This window comes from Poecilia reticulata, linkage group LG11 (genome assembly GCF_000633615.1).
Source record: "Poecilia reticulata strain Guanapo linkage group LG11, Guppy_female_1.0+MT, whole genome shotgun sequence".
Lineage (NCBI taxonomy): Eukaryota > Metazoa > Chordata > Actinopteri > Cyprinodontiformes > Poeciliidae > Poecilia > Poecilia reticulata.
The window spans coordinates 12,814,972-12,838,507 of NC_024341.1; the positions used below are offsets into that span (position 1 = coordinate 12,814,972).

At 40.2% G+C, this 23,536-nt stretch overlaps 2 protein-coding genes across 5 annotated transcripts; both read right to left on the reverse strand.

Moving 5' to 3' along the window:
• Window positions 1–83: 83 nt before the first annotated feature.
• Window positions 84–8,916, reverse strand: sesn2 (sestrin 2). Of its 3 annotated transcripts, XM_008421835.2 has the most exons (12): window positions 8,629–8,916; window positions 8,130–8,527; window positions 7,003–7,068; window positions 5,634–5,822; window positions 4,834–5,016; window positions 3,313–3,531; window positions 3,058–3,196; window positions 2,857–2,972; window positions 1,740–1,823; window positions 1,133–1,239; window positions 899–1,043; window positions 84–637 (listed from the first exon to the last, which is right to left on the reverse strand). In XM_008421835.2, the coding sequence occupies exons 2-12, from the start codon at window positions 8,469–8,471 to the stop codon at window positions 551–553; spliced, it is 1,677 nt and encodes a 558-aa protein (XP_008420057.1). In that variant the 5' UTR covers window positions 8,472–8,527; window positions 8,629–8,916; the 3' UTR covers window positions 84–550. The 3 variants fall into 3 exon arrangements, with proteins under 3 accessions (XP_008420057.1, XP_008420058.1, XP_008420059.1); XM_008421836.2 differs by having other exon boundaries at window positions 8,169–8,916; XM_008421837.2 differs by lacking the exons at window positions 8,130–8,527; window positions 8,629–8,916 and adding an exon at window positions 7,626–8,078.
• A 2,901-nt stretch (window positions 8,917–11,817) lies between these two features.
• On the reverse strand, window positions 11,818–18,837 carry matn1 (matrilin 1). 2 transcript variants are annotated; one of them, XM_008421839.2, is made up of 10 exons: window positions 18,595–18,834; window positions 16,541–16,725; window positions 15,917–16,081; window positions 15,607–15,829; window positions 14,177–14,299; window positions 13,911–14,086; window positions 13,601–13,823; window positions 13,365–13,511; window positions 13,197–13,277; window positions 11,818–12,413 (listed from the first exon to the last, which is right to left on the reverse strand). In XM_008421839.2, exons 1-10 carry the CDS (start codon window positions 18,680–18,682, stop codon window positions 12,364–12,366), a joined length of 1,461 nt encoding a protein of 486 aa, XP_008420061.1. In that variant the 5' UTR covers window positions 18,683–18,834; the 3' UTR covers window positions 11,818–12,363. The 2 variants fall into 2 exon arrangements, with proteins under 2 accessions (XP_008420061.1, XP_017162783.1); XM_017307294.1 differs by lacking the exon at window positions 14,177–14,299 and having other exon boundaries at window positions 11,818–12,415; window positions 13,198–13,277; window positions 18,595–18,837.
• Between the last annotated feature and the right edge of the window lie 4,699 nt (window positions 18,838–23,536).

Below are 23,536 nucleotides of genomic sequence, written 5' to 3' on the forward strand. Positions count from 1 at the left end.
ATTTAATTAACTTTTTCACAAAATAAGAGCCCAGACTTTTCCAGACTTTGGAACCAAGACAGAGAGAAAAAAAGGCAAAAACATTTCACCATTAACAAAGTAACTTTATTGCTTATAAAAAATACAAGATATTTTAAGTTTCAGCTTAGCCTTATTGTACCTGCAGACAGTAACTAGAGGCTGGTTGATTTTTGCTGAGTAGTGTTAATTAAACATCAAAAATAAAGTTGTTTTTTTTCTAATTTATGATTTACTAATGCAGTAACAAACTGACATGACATAACCAGGAGTGTAGCATGTAGATTTTACAAGATGTGTGCAAGATAAATCAGCTCAACGCTCAAGGCTCCATTGGGGATTTCCATCCTGACATACTCAGTGCAAAAATAGGTAACATTTTCTATTTTAAATACATCCACATTGCAAAGCAGCATCAAAAACATTTAACACTGAAACATACGATATGAATTCGCAAACATTCACTGTAGTGTGTGAGAATAAGTTTTTCATTGTAGCTGGCTCAGCATCTGCAGGAAGGTGTGCAACAAAGTCATTTAATGTAGGCAGTAATAGATCTCAGAGTGTATAGAAGAGCAGCCTGCAGCCGGGCTTCCATCACTATTAGGTTGGCGTGAACCTGCAGGAAAAAAAAGTGGGAAAAAAACAAAAAACAAAATGCCATGTCATCTACCTCTGGGTAAAAAGGTGAAACATTTTCAACCCCCTGTCTGTAAAGCTTTGTTTTCTGATGACATTTAAAAGAGACGGAAACGACAGTAAAAGTCTGAAATGCCAGTGATTCATTCTTTGTTGAGAAGATACCAGAGAGGAGTTGAAATGTCAAGTGATTTGCGATGACAGAGGTCAGGCTAAGGTGTGTGTCTGAACCAGTCCGTACCTTTTCGGAGTGTCTGAAGTGTCTCCAGAAGGCGTGGTAAATGCGCGCAGTGGTCTGCTCGGGGTGACAGGCCATGGTTTTAACAAAGACCTTCAGAGAGCGCTCCAGTAAAACATTGACGCTGCCGTAGTCGTAATCGTCGTACCTGCAGACGCAGAAAAGACTTAAGACGGCGGGGAATACGGCGGACATTTTGTTTAGGCGTTGTGAGAGTAGAGAGTGTGCTACACTAACCGTATGCCGTAGAGGCAGTGGATGTAGTTCCACAGAGCTTTCCTCAGAGTGTAAGTGTCCACGTCCTCATGCATGGCCATCCTGTTATAAGTCAAGTTGCTCACGACCTGCAAAGTTGCATCACCATCATCAACTTAAACAAGCTCAGATCACAATTTTAATTATATTTTTGAAAAGTATTCATATAATTTTGCAAGGATGGTTAACATCCTTGCAAAAGTTAACCAATTGGACTGTATGCATTTTTATTTAAAGCGTGTGTAGTAGCCAAGGAACAGAAAACGAGTAAAATCCCTGAAACAAGAATTGAAAGACTTTTTTTCTGCAAATTTACAACTGTGATACCCGACAAAGAGGAAGTTAAGAGTCCTAGCAAATGGTCAAACAAAAACTACTGCCCACTGTCTTGTTTCAGGTGTCTTAAAGTTATTTTTAATGACAAACAGAAAAAAAGTAACCTTTTAGATTTTAGTTCTTTATCTGTTAAGGAAATCAAGTCATAAAGGCGGTGTGCTCCTGAATCTACAAGTGATTCATACAGAGAGTGTTTTTGCTCTTGGGTCATTTTCATCCTTATTGCTTTTTAAGAGATTAAAGGGGAAAGTACCTGAAATTCCTCATCCAGGAACTGACCCATGTCGGGAAGCAGCCTCTGCACCAGAGAGAATCCGTGATCTTCCCATGAATAATCCTGCAGATCAGATGTTGAGATTTTTAAGATCACCACGGGAAGAAATGAGGTGCACAAACAAATCAGCTAATGACAGATATTAGTGATTTTACTCTGGAAAGGCCATGATCGGTGATTGACAGGGGTGAGGAAGTTGTTACCAAGTGAAGACTCGACTGCAGGTCTACAACTAACGATTATTATTGTAATCAATTATTCTATCAATTATTCTGATGATTAACATTTTTTTTTTTTAAATGGCACATTTCTGCAGATTTTTCATTTGCCCACTTTAGTCTTCATTTTATACAGTATTGGAACTACAATAAGAGATGCAAATAAGTAATTCAATTCATTTTTCTAAATAAGAAAAACATTTTTGCTCAAAATGCGATAACATAGCATTCCTTTAGTGTACGCTCGATCATTTGCACCAAAAGATGTATCTGAAGCTAAAAAAATATTTCTATTTATTTTTTGAACCTTTATTTAAACTGGCAAGTTATTAATAACACATTCTTATTTACAATAATGACTTTAACATCGGCATGTGAAAAGCTGAGCCTTTTCTGCTCGACTTGGCGACAACACGGTGTAAGGCTGATCTGATGGTATTTTTTAATTTTTTATTTAACTGATTAATAACCGGGTAGCAAAATGTGCTTAAAAGGTTGTCATTTTGTTGTATTTTGGTACTGAATTTGCACCAAGTGAAGCTTAAACAGCCACATAAGGAGTTCTGGACAGAACATATTTACAGACATTTTGCGTTCATCTTAAATGCAAAATGTATTTTTTTTTTTGTACCGTTTTGGCTTAATCACTGATCTGAATATGTTTTTTGAGCAAATGGCCTTTTTTAGTCTGTATATTCCAATGAATCAATTACTATAAAAATTGACAATTGCTCATTAATCAATTCATCACGATTGATTTGATTGGTCGTTCCAGCCCTGCTTGACTTTCTCCTTTAGAAAATAATTCAACAGCGTTTGTGTTTACGGTTAAAATGTAACATTTAGAAAATATTTGAACAGATAAAACTGTGAACTACCTGTGCTCTCATGGGGGATGGGGACTGTTCTCCTCTGGGGGCAAAGTCCTCATATCTGAACTCGGGTTCCTCCACTAGACACAACACCAGCTCAGGTGGAGCTCCTCTTACCACCGCTGAACAAACACAGTCAAAGAAGTCGAGTCAGCAAATATCCAAGTGGCCGACGGAGTGACCTGCAGTAAACGGGCGTATTTTTACCTGTTGGTATACTCTCGCTCCTCTGCCTTTCAAACCGAGTAACCATCTCCTCCTGCGTGCACTCTTCCTCCTCCTGCTGCTGCTGCAGCTCCACCATTCTCTTCATCAGTACCTCCACCTCCACCGCTCCATCCACCAGCTGCAAACCGTCAAAATTATGATATTTGTATGCACACACACACACACACACACACAAATGACGTGAACCAAGCCGCTTTTGTTAAAGACTGGTGATGGGAAATGACTGCGACTCACCTCCTGCCTGCCGTCCTCATGAGCCGGGCTGTGAGGGCTGCGAGGAATGTGGCTGGGCGACGGAGGGTGGAAGGTGTGGCCCCCGATGTGGTCCGGTTCTGGGTTTAACCCACAGGCCCACACGAAGGAGCAGAGCGAGTGAGTGTGTGCCATCAGAATCACGGCATGGATCAGTTCAGCCAGAGACCAACGCGGCTCTGCCCCGGCACACACCAACTCCTGCAAAGATTGGTAAGAAAAAGCTCCATAAATGCTCGATAAATACTTTTATTGGGTTAGAAATTAAGAGATATGGGTAAATAATATGCTCATCATATAAACCAACACATTTCGAGACTATTTTAAGGACGATGGCCACAGTTTGTCATGAAAAACTGGTAATGTTAGTATACACTTGATTAGTAAAGTTGAACATGAAACAGGCTCAGTTTTCTCACCAAAGTCAACCTGAAAATCCATCATGGCTGCCTAAAATTGGTGACAACTGCAGTAAAATGATTTGTTTGGTCTTCTGAAATTTACATCTCATTCAATCTTTCACACAAAGCACTATTATGTCTGTTACAACAACAAAATTTGCTTGATTATAAATTGTCCCAGAAATGATTGTGATAAACAATATTGTTGTTTTGATTCCATTTTCAATCAATATATTAATAATGGCATAATAATGCAAGTTCACCCTCCCAATGAACAATACGCTTACATTTTTGGGCAGGAAACTTCACACTGGAACTGGAAGACATTTTAAATATTCAAAAGAAAAACACTTCAAAAACAATAAATAAAACGGAAATAAAACCCACACAAAACTGAAACCATAAATAAAAACGGATTATGAAGTCTCTAAACAAAATCTGCCTTTCAAACAATATGAATCGTCACAATGGAAATTATGAAGCTTATTTTAATTTATCATGCAGTTAATTGATTATTTGCTCTTTGCGGCAGGCTTAAGTACTATACATCCTCGTTTTATGAAAATCTTGGCGAGATTTGACTGTCTGCTGAGAAAAATGTAGCATTTTAAAGTAGCGATCAGTGGCGCAACTACACATTATTCAGGTGGATGCGAAAACATAGATCGGCGCCCCCCACCCCCAGGGAAGGAACGTCAGGGTGAAGGAGCGACGCTCACTCGCCCCCCGAGGCAACTATACGCGAAGGGTAAAACTCGCTACATTTACCTCGTTACGTGCGCGAAGTGAAGGAGCGGAAGGCGCGCGATGAAGTCTATGGGAAAACATCATCGGCGCGCCACCCCTCCAGACGGGGTTTTGGCACCCCCTCTGGTGCTGCGCCCCTATGCGTTGCATACCCTGCATACCCACTTTTTGCACCACTGGTAGCGATGGCTGCCTAATGCAGTTTCCAAAATATTTCACCGGGCGAGTCACCGAGGAGGTGAGTTTGGATGCAAATCAGAAATCTGCTATTAACTATTACTATTAGCTAAAAGTGGCAAAACATAAAGTTGACTTTGGACAGGAAGTGAGTGGGCGAGCAGCAGACGTGTCTGACCTGGATGTGCTGCTGTGTGATGAGCCAGGGTCGGTGTGCCAGCAGCTTGTTGAGGGTATGGAGGCTGCGGAGTTTGACGGGCGCGTGCTTGATGCCGCTGAGCCAGCTCTCATCCCCTCCAGCCTCCAGGAAAGCCTTGCTGTGCTGCTGCACCATGTACGAACAGTGGTGTCGGGCTGCAGCCTGAAAGACACCAGGAAGGCAAACTAAAAATAAACACGCCAGTATTTCCACTGAAAACATGGCATTATATTTGAGGTGCGCATCTAAGTCAAACAATGATATCAGGTGTTTTGTTTCTATAAATAACAGTACATATCTGGGGAAGGTGGAGCAGTTGGTTTAATAAATGAGAAACAAGTCACCACATTATTATGAAAAAGCAAGTTGGCAAACCTGTTAGCGACTTGTTATGACAGCTTAAGATCCCTCAAAAACGCTACAAATGTGTTTTTTTCCCCCTTGAGTTTTCTGTGGTGGGCATTACTGCAGTCAAGTTAGGTTTAACAACACTGCTATTAAATGTTTCACAATAATTCGATATAGTCATAATTGGAAACATGAGCACAACATTTGTTGATGCTCTCATGGAACCGACGGGAGGAAAATAGTTAGCTAAAAACAACTCCATGAGAATAAGGCAGGTAAATTAAAATACATCTCCTAAGCTAATGTCGAGGTCAATGTACTTTTGCTTTTTACAGAAATAATTTTAAGCAAATACCTTGAAACTGTACATTTTAAGTGCAAGCCTTCTTTCTCTAAATAATAATAATAATAACTCAAAGAGATTTTCTTACCATTATGGAAATGTAATGTCTCCAGTCACGGGGCAAAGGGCCGTCCAGTTCAAACAAAGCATGCTGGGTTCTCAAAAAGCAGCTCAGATAAGACGGGTGGAGCGCCATGACCATGGTGAGATGATCGACTCGACCCAGCGAAAGAAAAGACTCGACCAGGATGTCCTGGTTTAGCCCTTCTATCAACATCTGAAAAACAAAAACAGATTCCAGTTCAAACCTTGTCAAGAAAATTTTTACTTTTTTCTACTGTTAGATAATGTGGCTTTATTAAAGAATCCAAAATTTCATCTGAACATTTTTAATAACATCTAGCTAATAACGCAATCACTTCTGTTGCGGAAACGAAGCTTCATGAGTCACATTTGACTGGAGCTTTGGCAACAAAACTCTAGTATTGCATCTGTTACAGGCTAATGCAGCTCCTACGGCAATGTTGCATCAGAAACGATGGCCCCACCGTTTCTGGGCCTGTCTCTTTACCCGGCCATTTAGTCGTAAAAACATAAAATGTCTGAGTCTTAAAGATAGGAAATCTAAAGAAGAAAAACAAGTGCCATGTATATTGTCATTTTATCAGACAGTATATGTGCATATTTATTGGTTATAAATGTTATTCACTGCAAACAGAGGTAGAAAAGTAATTTCTGTGATTTGTTGAAAACTCAGAAGCCTTAAACATAAAGCGCTCGTCTGACAGAATACGATCAAAGCCAGGCCGAACGCATGGAAATATGATTTGAATCTTCATTTTCATTAAATGCATCAAAATTAGTTTAGATTTATTTATGCTTTTTTTTTCAGCTGAATAAAGAAAATATGAGGGTTTGGAGCAAATCTGACAAGCATGAATATGGACATTTTTGTAATTCCTTAATGTTCTGATGTCTTTAAAACTCCTGGTGATTTTAAATGTAAGAGACCTTAGAATGAAGAAAGAAAAAAAAAACTTGAATCAACAGTTCAGATCTCAAAGAAAATTGAAAATCAGTCCATATTGTTTTCCATTTTCTATTCCATTCTGGTTCTGCTCAAAGGTGCTTGATGTCTGGTATCCTGTCTTTGGATTTGCATCAATAGACATCAACAATGTGCAAACGCGCAACAACATTATTGGCAAACTGTAGAATTAACTACAATCGAATAGGAGACCCCTTATAGAGGAGGTGATAAGTTGGTCTTAATCCAGCAAAGTATCAATGGGCGCTGCAGTAATAGTGCTATAAACCAAAGAGGAAAAACTAATATCACGCTTTAATGGTAGTTTAGTGAATAGTGAGACAACAAATTGTTCAAATTTACCAAATCTTAACACTTAAAGTTTTATGTGAACCTCATTTAAACGTCAGAAATGTCTGCAGCTACATACCTCTTTTGCAGGAATGAAAGCACTTGGACCAGAAGCCAAGGCTCGAGGTACTTCAATCCCCTCCTCCTGGAAATAAAGAATAACGCATTTCTGTCAAATAATCTAATGATTATTCTATTGGGAGAAAAATGACAACCTTCTTCATTTTAGCAGCACAGCAGACAAATAAATAAGGTTATATTGCTAGTTTTTGAGCTTAACCAGAAGCCTGCTGCTCCTAAAAAAAGAATACAAACTTCAATTAAAAAATAAAAACGGTCAATTCCCATAAATAAGGGAAGATATGTAATTTTGCTGCAAGTATAATTACATTACAAACAGCTGATTATTGGTTATCTATTGACAACCTTTGTCCTGCTAGTCCCAGATCCAGTCTTGGATCTGGGTTAAACCATGGCTCAAATGTTCAACCATAAAAGACACGTATTTACCGTTTAACTAACATTCTTCTACGTTTTCAGCACAAACCATACTTTGGTAAAACAATAAGTAAAAAATAACCGCATGAAATCTACCCCCCATCAGACTGCAGCAGCCGAACTGTAATTGGACACCTGTTCCATAACAAGCGGTTCTTAAAAAAAAGGGAAAAAAAAGGCAAATTGCAAGTCAAAAAAACTCACCGACATCTGAACACGAGAGATAAATACTTCAAGTGAAGCTCCTGGTTGCTTTTAGCAACATGAGTTAGGTCTAAAACAATGGTAGAAATGCGTCAAGCCGGTGTGACTTTGTTACTTTACAGCGCTGCTGTGGGACTCGGGGGGGTGTGCCTGCCTGCCTGCCTGCCTGCCTGCTACATGTTTTTCAGGGCATAGAAAGGAGGCGTGTCCGGCCTGCTTGTTTGTGCTCACAGCAGCAGGAGCTTGCATCACCTTCACCTCAGTGTCTGATGAAATATCCCGCAGTCTGGAGGTAATCAGGACCACTTCCAGCTGATAAATGATTATCAGGTCCAGGTTTATGGTGACTGCGTGGGTTAGTCCTTCGCTCTAGAGTTCTTACAAATAAAAGCAGTGCAGAACCCAACTTATAAGCTGTTCTTATTTACAGAATAACACTCCAGGTTCTCTGTTGTTGCAATATGAAGCAAAAAAAAAAAAGGCTTTTGAACAGCCCAACATTACCTGTGCAATACACAGCAGCTCGGTGGCTCTCATCCGTACCTCCTGAAGGGGACACGACCTGGACAGTCGGAGTAGATGAAGAAGCGTCTGTTTGCTGAGCCGAGCCGAACCGGTCCGGTCCAATTCTAAACGTACTAGAATCTTCTCGCTCAGCTTCTCCAGAGCCGTGGCCCGCTCATCTTTGTCCCTGCTGCACAGCCGAGCTAAGCTCTTCGTCGTCGGGCAGATTTCGGACTCTGAATCGGAGAGGTGACGAGATGAGCTCCCGGAGCCTGACACCTGCCTTGGGTTGTCTTCTCCATAAGCCTGGAAGGTGAAGCTTGGTACGGAACCGCTGGCCATGTCCTGGTACACCTGGGCTGAGCTGAGGTTACCTGTTGTTCTCAAGCTAGGTCAACCTGAAGTAAAGGTAACTCTGAGGTAGTTTGAATCAAACATTAGCTTACGTCAACGTCAAATACTTGAGAACGATGTTATCGCTCACTCCGTATAAACTCACACAGGGATGAATGAGCAGCCAGAGCCTCCCCCTGTCCTTCCTTCATACCCGGCTGCCTGAATGAGTAGCTTCCGGTTAGCTCGCTAAACTAGCTTGTAGCGTCAGCTAGCAGTGCTGTGAACGGCGTTAACTACGCTTTTAAAAGCGGAATACTCGTTTATGTTTAAACACGGGGGTGAGGTATCCAGCTCTTGACAGAAATACACATTTAATACAACTTATGATGATTTACTGTAATTAAATTGCAAGAGCCAAGAAACTTTCTGATGTTCCTGGCTGTTTGTATTCAGATGTTGGAGAGATCGTTTTGTGACGTCACTGTGGTGAAACCTTTCATAAATACTTAATTTAAATTTATTAGTTTAACACTCTACAAAGCTTTAGATAATACCCAACCAGGGGTGAAAGTAGTTTTAAATTCTTGGGGGTACTATGACAAAAAAAAGACCATAAAAATATGTGTGTATGTATGTATATGTATATATATATAGAGTATATAGCTTCTTTGTGTGCTTTGGAGTTTCTGTGCTGATTAAATTTTTGCAAAGTGATAAATACTGGTAGCTCTTGAATTGCTACAAAATAAAGCTGTATTTCCTTCAATCCACTGGCTGCAATGTCGACAACTTGAGATGCCATGAGACCTAAATCCTGAACATCATGGCATGGAGTGCATCCCAGTTTTCCATGTCTGGCATATAACACCATTCATTTTAGCTTAAACTGGTTCTATTGATCCTGTGTCCAGACAGAGGGATAATCAATAGCCCAGCATCATGACCTGTTTGTTCTGAAGATCCTSCAGCTTCCACTTCTCTTCCTAACATGGCGCCTCCTCACCCTGACTCTCATACTGACAGGAGGAACCACAGAGCTCTGTTAGGTTAAAGCTMATCTTCTGAAGTTGGGATATTTTTTCTCCAACAGGTTCCAGAGGAATCACCTCAAACAAGGTGTTGGACTAGATTTTATTTCAATGTCATTTCTGAATTTTAGAGCCTCATTTTCAACAGTGGAGCTAAGGTTGAAAAAGGTTATTATTTTGGAGAAAATCTTATATCAATATTTTCACTAAATAAGAGGCAAAAAAAAATTGTTTGATAAAGGAAAAGCCTCTCAGACTCTGAGCCCGACAGCACCCAAAAGAATTTTTTTATATTAGACAATTAATTTCACATAATTATCGCGGTAGGAGCCTTTTTTTTGTTAAATACTTATTGAAACATATTTACTGTGTTTGGCGTTTGTTGTAAATGACTTGTACTCTCAAAGGATGAGGTAATTAGTCCAAGTTTGTCGTTTATTGAACGTTCAGAAACTACAGCGGCTGTGATGCGCCACAGCAAAGATAAACAAAGGTAAAACAACCCGAACAAGTGATCAACTCTAAACCACTCGCACATTTTTACTCTCCATCTTTCTCTGTCATTTAAGCACACCCGTTGCCATGGCAACCTCCTGAGCTCCACAAGCAAACCAGAGATTATGTTAAAAACATAACAACCAGTCCGTTACAATATTAGGCTTGTAGGCTTGATATTTATTTTTGCGATTATTGATAAGGGTTTCCCCGAACACAGCGGTGGTTGATTAGTTAATTTTAAACTCCTGCTCTGCTCGTTATTTTGATCATGGAACCGAAACGCACAGAATTGCGCAACACCTTGTTGAAACAATAATCACTGAGATTACTATTGTTGTTGGGTCACTAATTTGAGCACGTTATGTTGATTTTTTTGTTGTTGTTCTTTAATAAAATACAACGTTTTAAGCCAGACAGAGGACGTGCTGCTCTCAGCCTCCTGGCTGCGTTCAGTTTGTCATCTAATGTCGAGATCGATTCAAAACCTTCCGCGATCGACATATTGCACCGCTGCTCTAGCAAAGCACAAACAGTTCAGAAACAATATGAAATGAGAAAAAAGGCTATTTATTAACTGATTAAGTTGTGTTTTAGATTGTTCTTGAAAAACTAATCAGTCACGCGGCTGATTAGTGGGTGCATTCACGGCTGCACAGTGAATCCATTGATTTTTTACAGCAGAGAGCCGCTCCCCTCTTGAGGGTACTGCGTACCCCCGCTAAATCTTTTAGGGGTACGCAGTACCCTGCCGTACCCCCTTACTTTCACCCCTGGCTGCACCCCTATGCGTTGCATACCCTGCATTGCGCCACTGAATGCGCTTCCTAACCAGACGCTCCAAAGCGTTATTTAGCAATGTAAGGTGTTGTTTAATTTATTTTTAACATTGTATTTTCATACATTTATGCTAGGGCTGCCCAAGTCTAGTTTTCCAGAGCTACCATCTGCAACTTTAGATGCATTCCTTCTCTAACACACCTGGATCATTGACTCATTATAAGCCTCTACAGAACTGAGTTGCTGGTGATGAGGGAAGTCAACTTTTTGTCTGGGGTGTGTTTTAGGAGGGATGCATCTAAAAGTTGCAGTCTGGAGGACAGCTCTGAAGAAACTTAGATGAGTCACAACATTTAACTTACTTTTGGGATTATTAAAGTATTTCTAGCCAAACTGAATTGAACTGACACGAATTGCATTTAATTAACCTTGGGGGGCCAAGATACAAAAGAACTCTTCTTGTGACTACCTTTTTTGCTTTATAGTTTCATATTACTTTATTTTGTGTCAAATCAGCTGCATTGTATATACTTCAGTCATTCATGCAGACAATTTGCTCATTTTTGTCCCAATCCAGAGGCTCAATTAACATTTTTTAAATGATCTTTCAATATTAAATGATAATAAAATAATCAAAGTCATAGCTTAACAGTTTTTCCTGCTGGATTTCTGTTAAACTCTACTTTCAACTTTTCATTTGTTCTTTCATAAAGGCATTTCACTATCAGTTTTGTAAATCCTTTCATAAAACGGGGAAATCAGCTAAGTGTTCTGTTTTCATACCGATCTTTACCCCTCGAGAAGCACTTTAGCACTTAAAGACTATTATCCAAATTTATAGTGCAATTAAGCTAAGCTGCAGCAGGTAACCCAAAGACATCCAGCGTTTTTGGTCCTCATGAGCCCACTACATATATTAAAACCACACACTGCAGCAATATTAATTTAATCTGTTTTATACTAAAATAATCTGAAACTGCGTTGAACTGTGTGTATTTGTGCTTTGTTTGTTTCACAACTTTTTCTGACCCATAAAGACCACAACCTTATTAACTTCCTGAATCACCTTTATTTAGCAAAATAAACATCACCTTTGTATTCTTCCTGTCAGACATAAATCTTATATTAATTTACCGGTATATGTATAAAGCCGCCTTTTAAATAGGAAGACAAGAAAAGAAAAGAGAGAGGCAGGTAGCAAAAAGTAAAAACAGAGAAGCAAAGGTGATGAAGCTGCATCATTTGACTTGGCAGAGGTCGTTTCCGGCAGTGACAAAGAAAAAAAAGAACATTTAGTTAACCATCACTGTTTCCCTATGAGGGAAGACTTTTATTAGCACACAGGCCGGCTTCGGAGAGCAACCTACAGAGAACATGCGCATATAAAGGCTTGTCCCCCCCCCCCACATGGTAATTTGAGGCTCGTGTCCCAGGAAAGTTGGAGAAAAATCAGTGATAGATTTGGCAAGAGTTGATTGGAAGAATCTGGAGAGTTCAGCGCACAAGCAGAAGTTTGGATTCATATACTTGAGTATTTTACTGAACGCAACATGGTGAGTGTGCAGAGCCATAAGAGATGAGTTGCATGGGAGTCTTCAAACAATTTTGTTCTCCAGCAGGGCAATCCTCTTCGACATACTCTCTAGTAAGACGTTGTTAAGGGCAGAAACGGAGACAGTCAATAACACAGACATCTGACTCATTATTACAATCATTAATTATTCCTAATGGGAGTAGGAGTGATGTCAGGCTATTAAGTGAGAGAATAGGTTTTGTAAAGCAGGGTTTTACTATTTTGAAACAAAGGCAACATGAATATGGAGCTCACGCACCGTCTTTAGCGTCTTACATTAGAGATTAGCACTGTTAGCACAGCTAGCTTCTTTTAAACAACAGTTATGATGAGCATTACCTGAAGACGGTAAACTCTTGCCTAAACTTGGAGACTTCCAACAGGCCACCAAATACACTATGGTTGATGCCAAACAGATATTGGAATTTCAAAAGGATAAAACTGCAACTTTGTTGTAATATGTTCAGCCTTCCTGTTATCCACCGATAGTGTTGCACTCTCATACTCTCTTACAGCCTGAATGTACAGCAAACATGTTTCAACATGACACTACAGTTGTTTACATATCTGTGCTTCCTCTGACTTTATTATTATTGAGATATTTATTTTCAAATATCTCACTCCAAAATAAAAATTGCTCATTTACATTCTCCTTTCCTCAGAAACAGCTGCCACACTAAAGATTATTGACGTTACTACAATTCGATGGTACTTGGTACGGTCCATTCACTTATGGGAAAAAGACAAGATTTTTGTTTTTCCAACAAACAGTGAAATTCTTGGTGCATTGCTACTAAAAAATGTTCCCAAACACACAACACAGATTTTTCCACTCTCAATCACCGTAAAGGATATATTTTTTGTTTAGTGCTTGTAGGGCATCCTCTACTTTCTTCTGGAATTTTACAAGACTGTCGCACTCACAAGGGTCCTCACCTGTGGGATTAAAGCACAGGGTTAATCTTTGCTTTTCTTGTAATAGAAGCATTTGTTCAGTTTGTCTGTTTTGGTAACTATCATTACATTTGTTAATTTGTAGCTTCTTGGCAATCTCGCTCATTGCCTTGAAGTCAGCTGTGTAGAAGTAATGATCTCCAATTGGCTCAGAGGCAATCTGTTTCAGCTCACTCTCCAATGCATTTCCCACTCCAACAGCGTACATCTTCAAACCTGTGAGGCACAAACACAGTCTAGCATTACTTTGCACTTCACCTTTCAACCCCAATATATGAAGCAGATTTCTTTTTCCTCCGTCTTACCAAGTTCCTTTGCCTTCTTAGCCGCATCTCCAATGTAGTCCTGGCTGCGTCCGTCGGTAAACACAATGGCGACTTTTTGGACTCCAGGCCGGGCGTTGTTAAAGACATTATCAACCGTGTGGCGTAGAGCCATGCCTGTCATGGTTCCCCTCTCCATGTAATCCATCTTCTTCACAGCCTCTTTCAGATCTTTCTTGTTGTTGTATCGGCCCAGGGGAAACTCCTGTGTGTTAACAAAAGCAGAATCTCGAAATGAGAGGGAAATTAATGGCTTATTGTGGCAGCACCGAGAGTGAAAACTGAAACTTACCGTGTTGACAGTGCTGGAGTACTGCACAAGACCAACATGAGCATTTTTTTCAGAGACTTCCAGTTTGTCAATGATCTGGTTGATCCACTTCTTGACCAGTTCAAAATTCTCGGGACGCACGCTTTTTGAGCCATCAATCACAAATACTGCATCTATCGCAGCATTGCCGCAAGGTGCTGATAGCAGAAAATACATCGAGAGGATAATCTTAATCGAATTGCACTTATATTAAACTGGCACAAATACGTTCAGACACACACACTCACCACTGCAAGTGCGACCATCGTCCTTTAAGGTAAAGCCATCTTTGCAGGCACACTTGTATGATCCTGGGGTGCTGATGCATACCTGTTGACAGTCGTGATCCCCAGTAGCACACAGATCTGACACTGTGTGTGTGTGTGTGTGCACAGAACACAGTGCACACATCACCATACGGAAAGGTGCAAGCACACACACACAGGAGTTGTTGATTAGGGTTAGGAGGTAAAAAAAAAAAAAAACTATGTCAGTTTGAATTTTAGCAAGCCTTTTAATGATCCACTGCAATCTGCAGTCATTCAAAAGGGATATTACACTGTGGATTTGTTCTTAAGCAAGGTTTTAAAGAGTGTCCATGAGTAGTCAATGTCTTTACCGCAAGAGACACCAGAGTGGTTTTTTATGGATAGCCCAAAATATTGCAAGATGAATGGCCTTTGCCATATGTAGTCAAAAAATAGTCTTTGGCCCTATTGTGGTACCATTAGCATGCTTAGCAAAGCTAACTATGCTTGGCATTGGTGAAGTTACCATTTACTATTGCTTTGCTATTTTGTCACTTTGTAGTTTAATTTCATACCCAAATATAAACCATGAGTCATAACATAACATAACATAACAGAGCCCATGAGTGATTTTCTTTGAACATCTTTCCAACTCTCTTAAGATAACACTTAAGACAGATTGTTGCCTGCTACAGATCAGTCATTAACTGCTCATGTACGTATACCACATAACTCCACTTCCAAAAGAACAAACTAACCCTTTAACATGTGAAGGAAATTATGCATATTTCCAGTGGATCTTTAAAACAAATAGGTGAAAAAGGCTGGCGCAGCATGACTTTTTACATATGTTGTGCTAATTTCTTTGTGTTGTACACATTTGTCTCCATTACGAAGTAAAAGTGCCGTCATGCAGCTCTGCCCTTGGAAGAAACGTCTGCAATAAGACGGGCTTCTACAGCACGAGCAGCACAAAGCCCTGAATACTATCGCAGGCCGAGACCGCCAAAGGGCGTCGCTAATTCAGTTTTAATGATTGTCGCTAATAAATCGGTAATTACAGATGGATCAGTCTCGCTCCTCGATTATGAGAGAGTTGAGAGAGGAACAGGAGCAAATCTCCTTCCAAAAGATTGTTTCTGCCCTAATGTCCTCATAAAGCGGGAATTTTAAGAAGGTTTGATATGAATGGGTGAAATTAGCCCATCCATTATTTGAGTCTTGGCGAGGAGGCGCAGAGGACAAAAGAGAGGACACAATAAATTGGAATAAAAGATGATAGTCCTGACATCTTACCCTCTGTGCAAAGGGGCCAGCAGAAACTTCTCCACTGTGATGAAGACACGGATAATAGCCGTCTAACTTCTCTTTCATTTGTGCTTGACTAATCCCTCCTCTTACTGTAAAGATGGGTGGCTCTCTCATCTTACCACAGAAGGCCTCCTGAAACTTCTTGGTGAGCTTCTCGATGACGCTGTAGCTCTCTACATAGTCCACATGGTCATCCAGAGGCTCGCTGGCCATCTGCCTGAGGGTGGTCATGTCCACGCGTCCCACACCGATGGCGAAAATTTCAATGCCTGCATCACGCGCACGCTGTGCCACGTCCTTCACGTTGTCCTGCGGACGCCCGTCTGTCACGATGATGGCAACCTGTGGAAGCAAATTTGTTTAATATGTGTAAACAGCCCACCAGGATTGGAGAATGGTTGTGTAAAGCTTCTGAAATCTACGTCGGACCTTGCTGACATCAGGAGATTTGGCCCGAGCTCCTTCAGCCTCACTGAAGGCCACGTTCAGGGCGAACTGGATGGCCGATCCAGTCATCGTTCCGGTGGAAAGAGGCTCAATTTTGCTCACAGCCTTGACCAGAGCAGTTTTGGTACGGTGAGTCTTCATAGACACCTACAGATCGGCAATGACAACGAGAGTTGAGGGCGACATTTCCATTTTTAGAAATTTGAAAGACTCAAGTATCAAGATTTTTCTGTAAATATTCTTATGACATTATGAATATTTGAGAATATGTGTTTTCTTCAAATTATGCACAATGCTAAATCAAATCAACAATTTAGGTCCAGTGTAAGCTTGTAAACTCAATTTTCATGTGTGTTATCTTTTCCAGACTTGGACAATGTTAAAAGTCCAAAAGCCAAAAAAGAAACAAAATATTTACTAATGTGCTCATGCAGCAAAAGATAAATACCATCTTATAAATATAAATCATATTGATGTCTTTCAGATAACTTAACATCTAAAAGCTGGAAACTCAAACACTTCTCCATGCTCATTTTTCCAGACTTGATAAATAATCAACTTCCACACTATTCAAGATTTGTCAAGCTGTTGGGAACCGATCTCTACCTCATTCTTGACACGGCTGGCGTAGTTGACGACTCCGACTCGGGTGGCGTTGGGTCCGACGTTCAGGCCGTTGATGACGTTTGCCAGAAAAACTTTCACCTGCTCAAACTCTGAAGGGCGAACGCTACGACTGCTGTCTACGATGAACACGAGGTCTGTGGGACGGGCTTTGCACAGACCTGCCGCTGCACATGGAAGCAACCAGAATTATTTTTCATGTACTATACGTTTACATTTGTGACATTTCTAAGAAAAGAAAAAAAAAATGAATTACAGCGTTTAGTAATAAAGGGCTACTAGATTAAAAAGCAGAGATGGGTGGGGAATTGTGGGAGGAGACGAGAGGAGAAAGAAGGCAGTGAGAATGGATGGGCGAGGGCACGGAGGCGGCCAAAATATATGTATGAGGAAGTGGGTGGAAACAGAGACGACTCGGCTTCAGAGATTGAAAGGCAGAGGCAGTAATGGAGGAAAGATTGGGCAGAAAAACAGCAAGATATCTACTTTTAGAGATTAAAAATGAAGTAAAAGCTGATTCATGATTCCCTGTATTAAACACAGCTTTTTAGCTCGACCAAAGAGATTTTGGGCCTTTCTCTAGCCAACATGTGCTCGGTTTGGATAAATACTAATTGGGTCTGGGCTCACAATGGGGTTTTGTACATGGTGTCCATTTGGGCTGACAAAGCACCGCCCATTCCAGAAGAGCCAATTGGACTCTCTATGTAGGTCTTAACTCTGTCTCTAATGGGTATTAAGAAACTCTGCTAAAGATGCACATTTATATGGGTCCCACTGTTTACCCAAAGTTGTCCAGCATCAAATTTATGTAGGCAAATAATACGGAGCTATTATATAATAATCCAATCTTTTGCTGCCAATTTCCCATCTAAATGGACCCCAAAAGTAAATACTGGGTGGGTCTGAACTAAACACAGACTCACTCTTGTTTTCAGTCTCAACTTTCACATTTCCTTCTGTTACAGCTTTTATTTATGTTTTTTTTTTAAATCTACCAAGCTTTCACACTAAAAATAGACAAATACACTCTACCTTCAAGTGCCACACCGTGTTCACACATTTTCCAAACTTTATAATTGTGACCCACAACTTCCAAGCACCAGATGATTTACCAAAGTATTTAAATTAACAAATGCCAACAGAAAATATGGATATATAAACTAAAACTGCCTGTACAACTTCAATAATCTCAATTTTAGGCCTGAAAAAAGAATAAACACATCCAGATTTTAAACCTTTGAGCTAAATCCCAAATACTTTTGCCTACATTTTTATATTTACTTTTCTTCATAGTACCATAGGTCAGCTTGTGTTGAAACTGATTTGAATATTTAATATTATAACTACTAATTTATAATAAAGTCCATATCTACCAAGGCTGTAATTCAGGGTTTTTGATAGCTGGTGAAAAACCTATTTGTATCTGTTACAAAGCTGTATACTGAGGTGAAGAAATTGGGCAGGTTACGTGTGAATTGCATGCCAGAGTTGGAAAAATATCATCTTGAATAAACAAAGTTGTATTTGACTTGCTTAAGAATTTGAGCAACATAATTATATGAGGTAAACTTACTTAGGCTAAATAAATAACGGTGGTTCTCTAAAGCTCTTAAATCAAAATGAGTGAAACCTGAAGAAACCCTGATAAATTTACACAAATAACCACAACAGAATCAGCATATTGACATAATTTTATCCAATCTCATTTCATTCACAATAACTGATTTTTTTCTCTTTTAATTGTGATTATTCTGTAGTTTTTCTTCTTGTATAGTTGAACTCTTTCATTCACGCACACACACATATATATGTGAATGAAAAAAGAAAAAAAGGTTTATTTTTCAGTGTAGTCTTAGCATCGATCTAAGTGGTGATATTTTTACTCACTTTTGTGCAAATATTTTTTTCAAACTACATTATGTATGGTTTAAAGTCTGATAAAGTATGACAAGGAAATTGATTCAGATCTTTTCAGAATTACCAGGGTTCTGGGTTTTTGAGTTAGGCTTCAGGGGTTAAAAGGTCATTCTTACCCATAGCGGCGGCCATACGCTGATCAAAGGTGGCCTGAGCTCCGATAAGGCCGAGCAGCAGCAGGAAAAGCGGCACGGTGGGCGTCATGGTGAAAGGTAGGGGGTCCGAGTGCGGCCACAGACGGTCCAGCAATGAGAAGCAGAAAGGAGACAGAATGGGCCGGAGGACGCTCCAGGTGATGGGGACAGCCACAAAGTGAGACCGAGTGAGGCTGAGCTGCAGGTTATCAATGCAAGAGCTTCATACACTCTGCCCACAAACAGCATCCCCCCCCACACCCCCCTGCACAGCTACAGTGTGGGTACGTGTGTGTGGGAAAGGAAGGGAAATACCTGCCCGGGAAGGACCTAAATGGTGGGCAAGGAAATACAAAGACCTTGATATGGCTAGGATGTCCAGGTAAACGTGTGTACAGCAGGAAAGGTGTGTGTGTGTGTGTGTGTGTGTGTGTGTGTGTCTAGCTGGGGGTGCAGGACCAACTGGGGTTTGGTGCACAGCGTGAGTGCCAGCTCTGCAGCTTCAGGTTGGATTTGGCCGAAGCTCAAATAAACACCAACATGAATTCCTCTTTTCTCCCCATGTTCACTCGCATAGCAAACACACGTTTGTGGGACGGAAGTGAACGAGAGCCATCATACACAGCCTGCAGTGTTCCCGCCGTTCTGCATGACGGGTGTGTGTGTGGGGGTGAGTTTCTGTTCAAATTCAAAAGTACAAGCTACTTCCTGTCTGCTGAGTACAGTATGTAATGACCACCATTTTGTGAACTTCTGTCATTTTTCCATCGGTCGAAAAAATATTCAATAAACTTCATCACTAGTTAAATCTGTTGTACCCCTAAAACAGGTTAAAAAAAATCAAGATTACAAATGAAACTAATCAGACTTTTCTTTGAGCCCTGCGCTGACTTATGTCTAGTGTCAGCAGGGCAAGGGCCCCGGTGGAGCAAACACATTATGAAAACACACTTTCATCAAGAAGCTCATATACACTTCTTTAATCTTACTAATCTAAAACAGAGACCCCTCTTTTCTCTTCAACGTCCCGCTCCTCCCCACCCTCTCTGCTCTGCATTCCTCCGTAACGCTGCCCCCCTCCGCCCCGACCACCACCACCTCACACACACACACACCACGAACAAGCCGCAATTGAGGGGAGCGGCCTGTACAGTACAGAAACTCCCTGAGCACATTTTCTCCTCAATGAGTAGCAGGGCTAACTGGAAACGCTACGTGTGAAGCGTGATGATGGGTTCAGGATGAAATAGGCGACATGTTTTTTCTGGGACTTCATGTCATCTTTGGGGCGAAGGGGTTTTTTTATGCCTTAGATGGAATAACACACACAGTTATCTGTGTAAGTGTATTCAACGGGGTAGGAAAAAACACACACAAACACCTGTGGTTATGTAATTTTGTCATCTTGGCAGACTGAACTGAACCCAAACAAGACGTTCTACCTCCATCCATCAGTACCTTATATAACAAACAACACTAAAGAGTTTCAATTTTGAGTCATTCGAGTATTTAAAATTTCATATCTGACGACCAGTTCTGCAAATAGTACTTTTTAAATTCATTCTATGTTGAATTTGTTAATAATTTTTGTTTTTTTAATAAAAGATGATCTATTGGACAGTGTTCATCCTTATGCTCTACTATAGTGGATATAATTAATATGGACCTCAGACTGTTAGAGAAACCCAACTTGGACTATTCTAGAATAAATACAGACCAGTTTCAAAATTATGTTTTAATTCAAAGACCTTTGAAAATTTGTTGTGGACATACCGATTTAATTTCTGGTACAACAGAAAATTTTGGGTAATAACTAAACATTTTTAACAGATAGGTAATGATCGTTTGCAGGACTTGTGTCACTTTTTCCACTATTGTTATATTTGTGACTCGAGTTCAACTTGATTCTAAGTCACATGACTTCAGTCCATACACCTGGTTTTTCATTAAGGAAATTAAGAAAAAATAATTAAAAAAAAAAAAAAAAAAATCCACCAGCACTACAGTTACTGGCTTCCAGTTAATTTCTATAAAATTGATGCATTTGTACAGAGCCCCTGAAGGGACATTGAAGGAAAAAACAAACCTTCTCCTTTGTCGAGTTGACAGCTCTGTTTCATCAGGTTTTAAGTTTTTTAATACTCTTTACATTTTCAGTAAAGACACTGAACAGCTTTACGATCTACCCTTTCTGACCTATTGGCCATTTCTCTGGGTTGTTATGATGCGGTTTCCTAATTAGGAAGGAAATTTGCTGCACTTGCTTTTTTTTTAGAGGTATTATGCTAAAAGTGAATAATGTACAAATGCATGCAAGACTTTTCAGATTTTAAGAAAATGTCATTTTCTTTCATGTACTTTTTGTTGGTTTACCAAAAAAAAAAAATTGATAAAATATATAGACATATGTTGATGTGATAAATATATTTAAGTATTTTTCTATGGGACTTTAAAATGATTTCAAAACCAATCCTTACTGGAACTCACTGTTTCACCTGTTTATTTATTTTTATCCAGTATGCATATTTGGCGTGTTTGCCGTTTTTTTTTTTTCCAGAAAAAGGAAATGTTCCTGTAACTCCTCTTTTCTCTGCCAAAGCAAACCATTCTGGCCTGTTTGATTTCAGGAAAGTATTCCTCACAATAGTTCTGCCGGTTTATTTGCATACGAGTGGAAACCAGTGCGAGGCAAACGACTCCATCAGAGCCTCGCTGTGTGGCACCACGCAGTTTTTGGTCCACAGCAAAACAGAAATATTTACCATCAACAGTGAGGTGAGATATTTTGTGCCGTTTGCCTTTATTTTTAAATTTATCAATGTTTGTCTCCTTATTCTGTAACCAACCTCTTTGCTTTCAGTCTGTTATATTAATAAACTTTGTTCACCGCTTTCAATAAACCCCAGTATTTGATTTAACCGTCAGGCCGTGTGCTCGTTTGCACTGTCACAAAGTTTGGAAAGACTGGGAGGATTTCATGTTTTTGACCACATCCATAAATATTGAAACAAGTTGCCTTTCTTAAAATCTCAGAATACTGAGCAAATATTGACACGATGGGGAGCGGGCTGGACCGAAACATCCCATACCTGTGCTCCCACACACACATCCTCAAAGACAGCTGTGCTCTGAGCTTCCTTTGTTCACACGAAGGAAGTCCTGGAAAAATTAATTACATGAAGCTCGCCTCAGTCACATGACACATGAATATGAAGCAGTTTGAGTAGGCGCGCACCAAAAGAAGACGTGTAGTGTGTCAGACTTCACCTTGAAGTAAAATACGATCCCGAGCGAAAACATCACTGCAGAACGTCTGAACAGAGCTCTCACTCTTCGTTTGGAAAGAGAAGCAGTGTGTGTGTACAGGAGAAATTTTTATGCATGTGTGAATTTGCGTGTTTATGCTGCTCTTCCCCTGCCAACTATAACAGCTCCGCAGCCAGCATGCAGGAAGAGAGAGGTTCATTTAAAACCCAAATACGACTCTTACATAACCAACAGTTCTGTTCATCCCCAGATCCCCCCTGTTCCACCAACGCACTCTTTCTCTCTCTCTTCATCCCCTCCACCGTTGTCTCCCTCCCACGCCGGCTGGCAGAGTCCACCCAATGTCCTCCTCTTGTCCCTTAGCAACAGCTCATCCCAGTTCTCCTCCCTTGTTCCCAGGCCAACTCACTGCTTTTGCTCCTGTTGTCTCCTTTACGAACTTCCCCTTTGGTCCCTACCGCCACCTCCTCCTCCTCCGCCTCATCAAATAGTCATTTCTCTTTCCTCCTCCATCATCTAAGCTCTGTGTTATTGGAGAGCTATGAACATAGAATATTAAGTGGAGCTCCAACAAGAAACTTTTTTTTGTTTTACTCGCACTGCTGGGAGAAAACCTGGCACTCTATTCCCCAAATGTTTTTTTTTTCTTTTTAATTCCAGTCTGAGGGAAAATGTTTTCAGCTGTTTCAGAGACAGAGATTCATACGGGGATTTGGTTTCCACATGCTCCTGTTACTGCCTTGCATACTAAGATTAAACAGAGCAGAAACTGCAGTTTGTGTGCAAACACAGCAGATGGCAACACAGATTAAGGATCAGGCCTGTATATCTATGACTGTCTGGGACGCCTCAGTTCCAGCGACGGCTCCGTCCATATTTCACTGCGTCGGATTAGTCACATATCCCACAAACTTCTCTTCTCCAGTGGGGAGACATGTCTCAAAAACACCCTGCTAATCAAGAGTCCAGAATCTTTGCACATGACTAAACAGTGCCCACTGGTGGGGTTTGGTTGTAGGCAAGATGAAGTTGCATGCTGCTAAAAGGTCTGAAACAAATACCCAGTTTTTCACATTTTATAATATACAATTATTTCTAAGCACATCATGCTCTCCTGCCTGACCTGTAGCTTTTAAACCTACTGTGTCATGACCTGAAAAGCATTTTTTAAATTTATTTTTTAAATAAGTTGATGAGATTAGTTTTCTAACTCATATTTTATTAGTTTGTCTAGCACCCAGAATTAGGTATCCTACTGATCTGTCACCAGATCTCTTCTCATTTGTGCCCTCAGGAGAAAATGGACTTTATTTATGTCTGAGAACATTCAGGATTTTTGAAGAGTTCACGACCCTCAGCGAACTGATACAAATTCAATAAGCTGAGGAACCGAGAGAACATCTTCTGAACATTGACTATTTTTAATCTTACTGGAGAATCAAGCAAAAAACACTGTTGTTTCAATTACTGAATCTTCTTTATATCAAAACTAATTTATTAAGTTTCCCTGACCTTACACTCATGAACATATTCTTAGAAAAAATTAGTGGATACTGTCTGTGTGGTCAATCATAATATGGGATAGGAAGACTATGTTTAGATCAAACTGATCTGTCAGAATTAACAACATTAATTTCTCAATGAATGTTGACAAAAA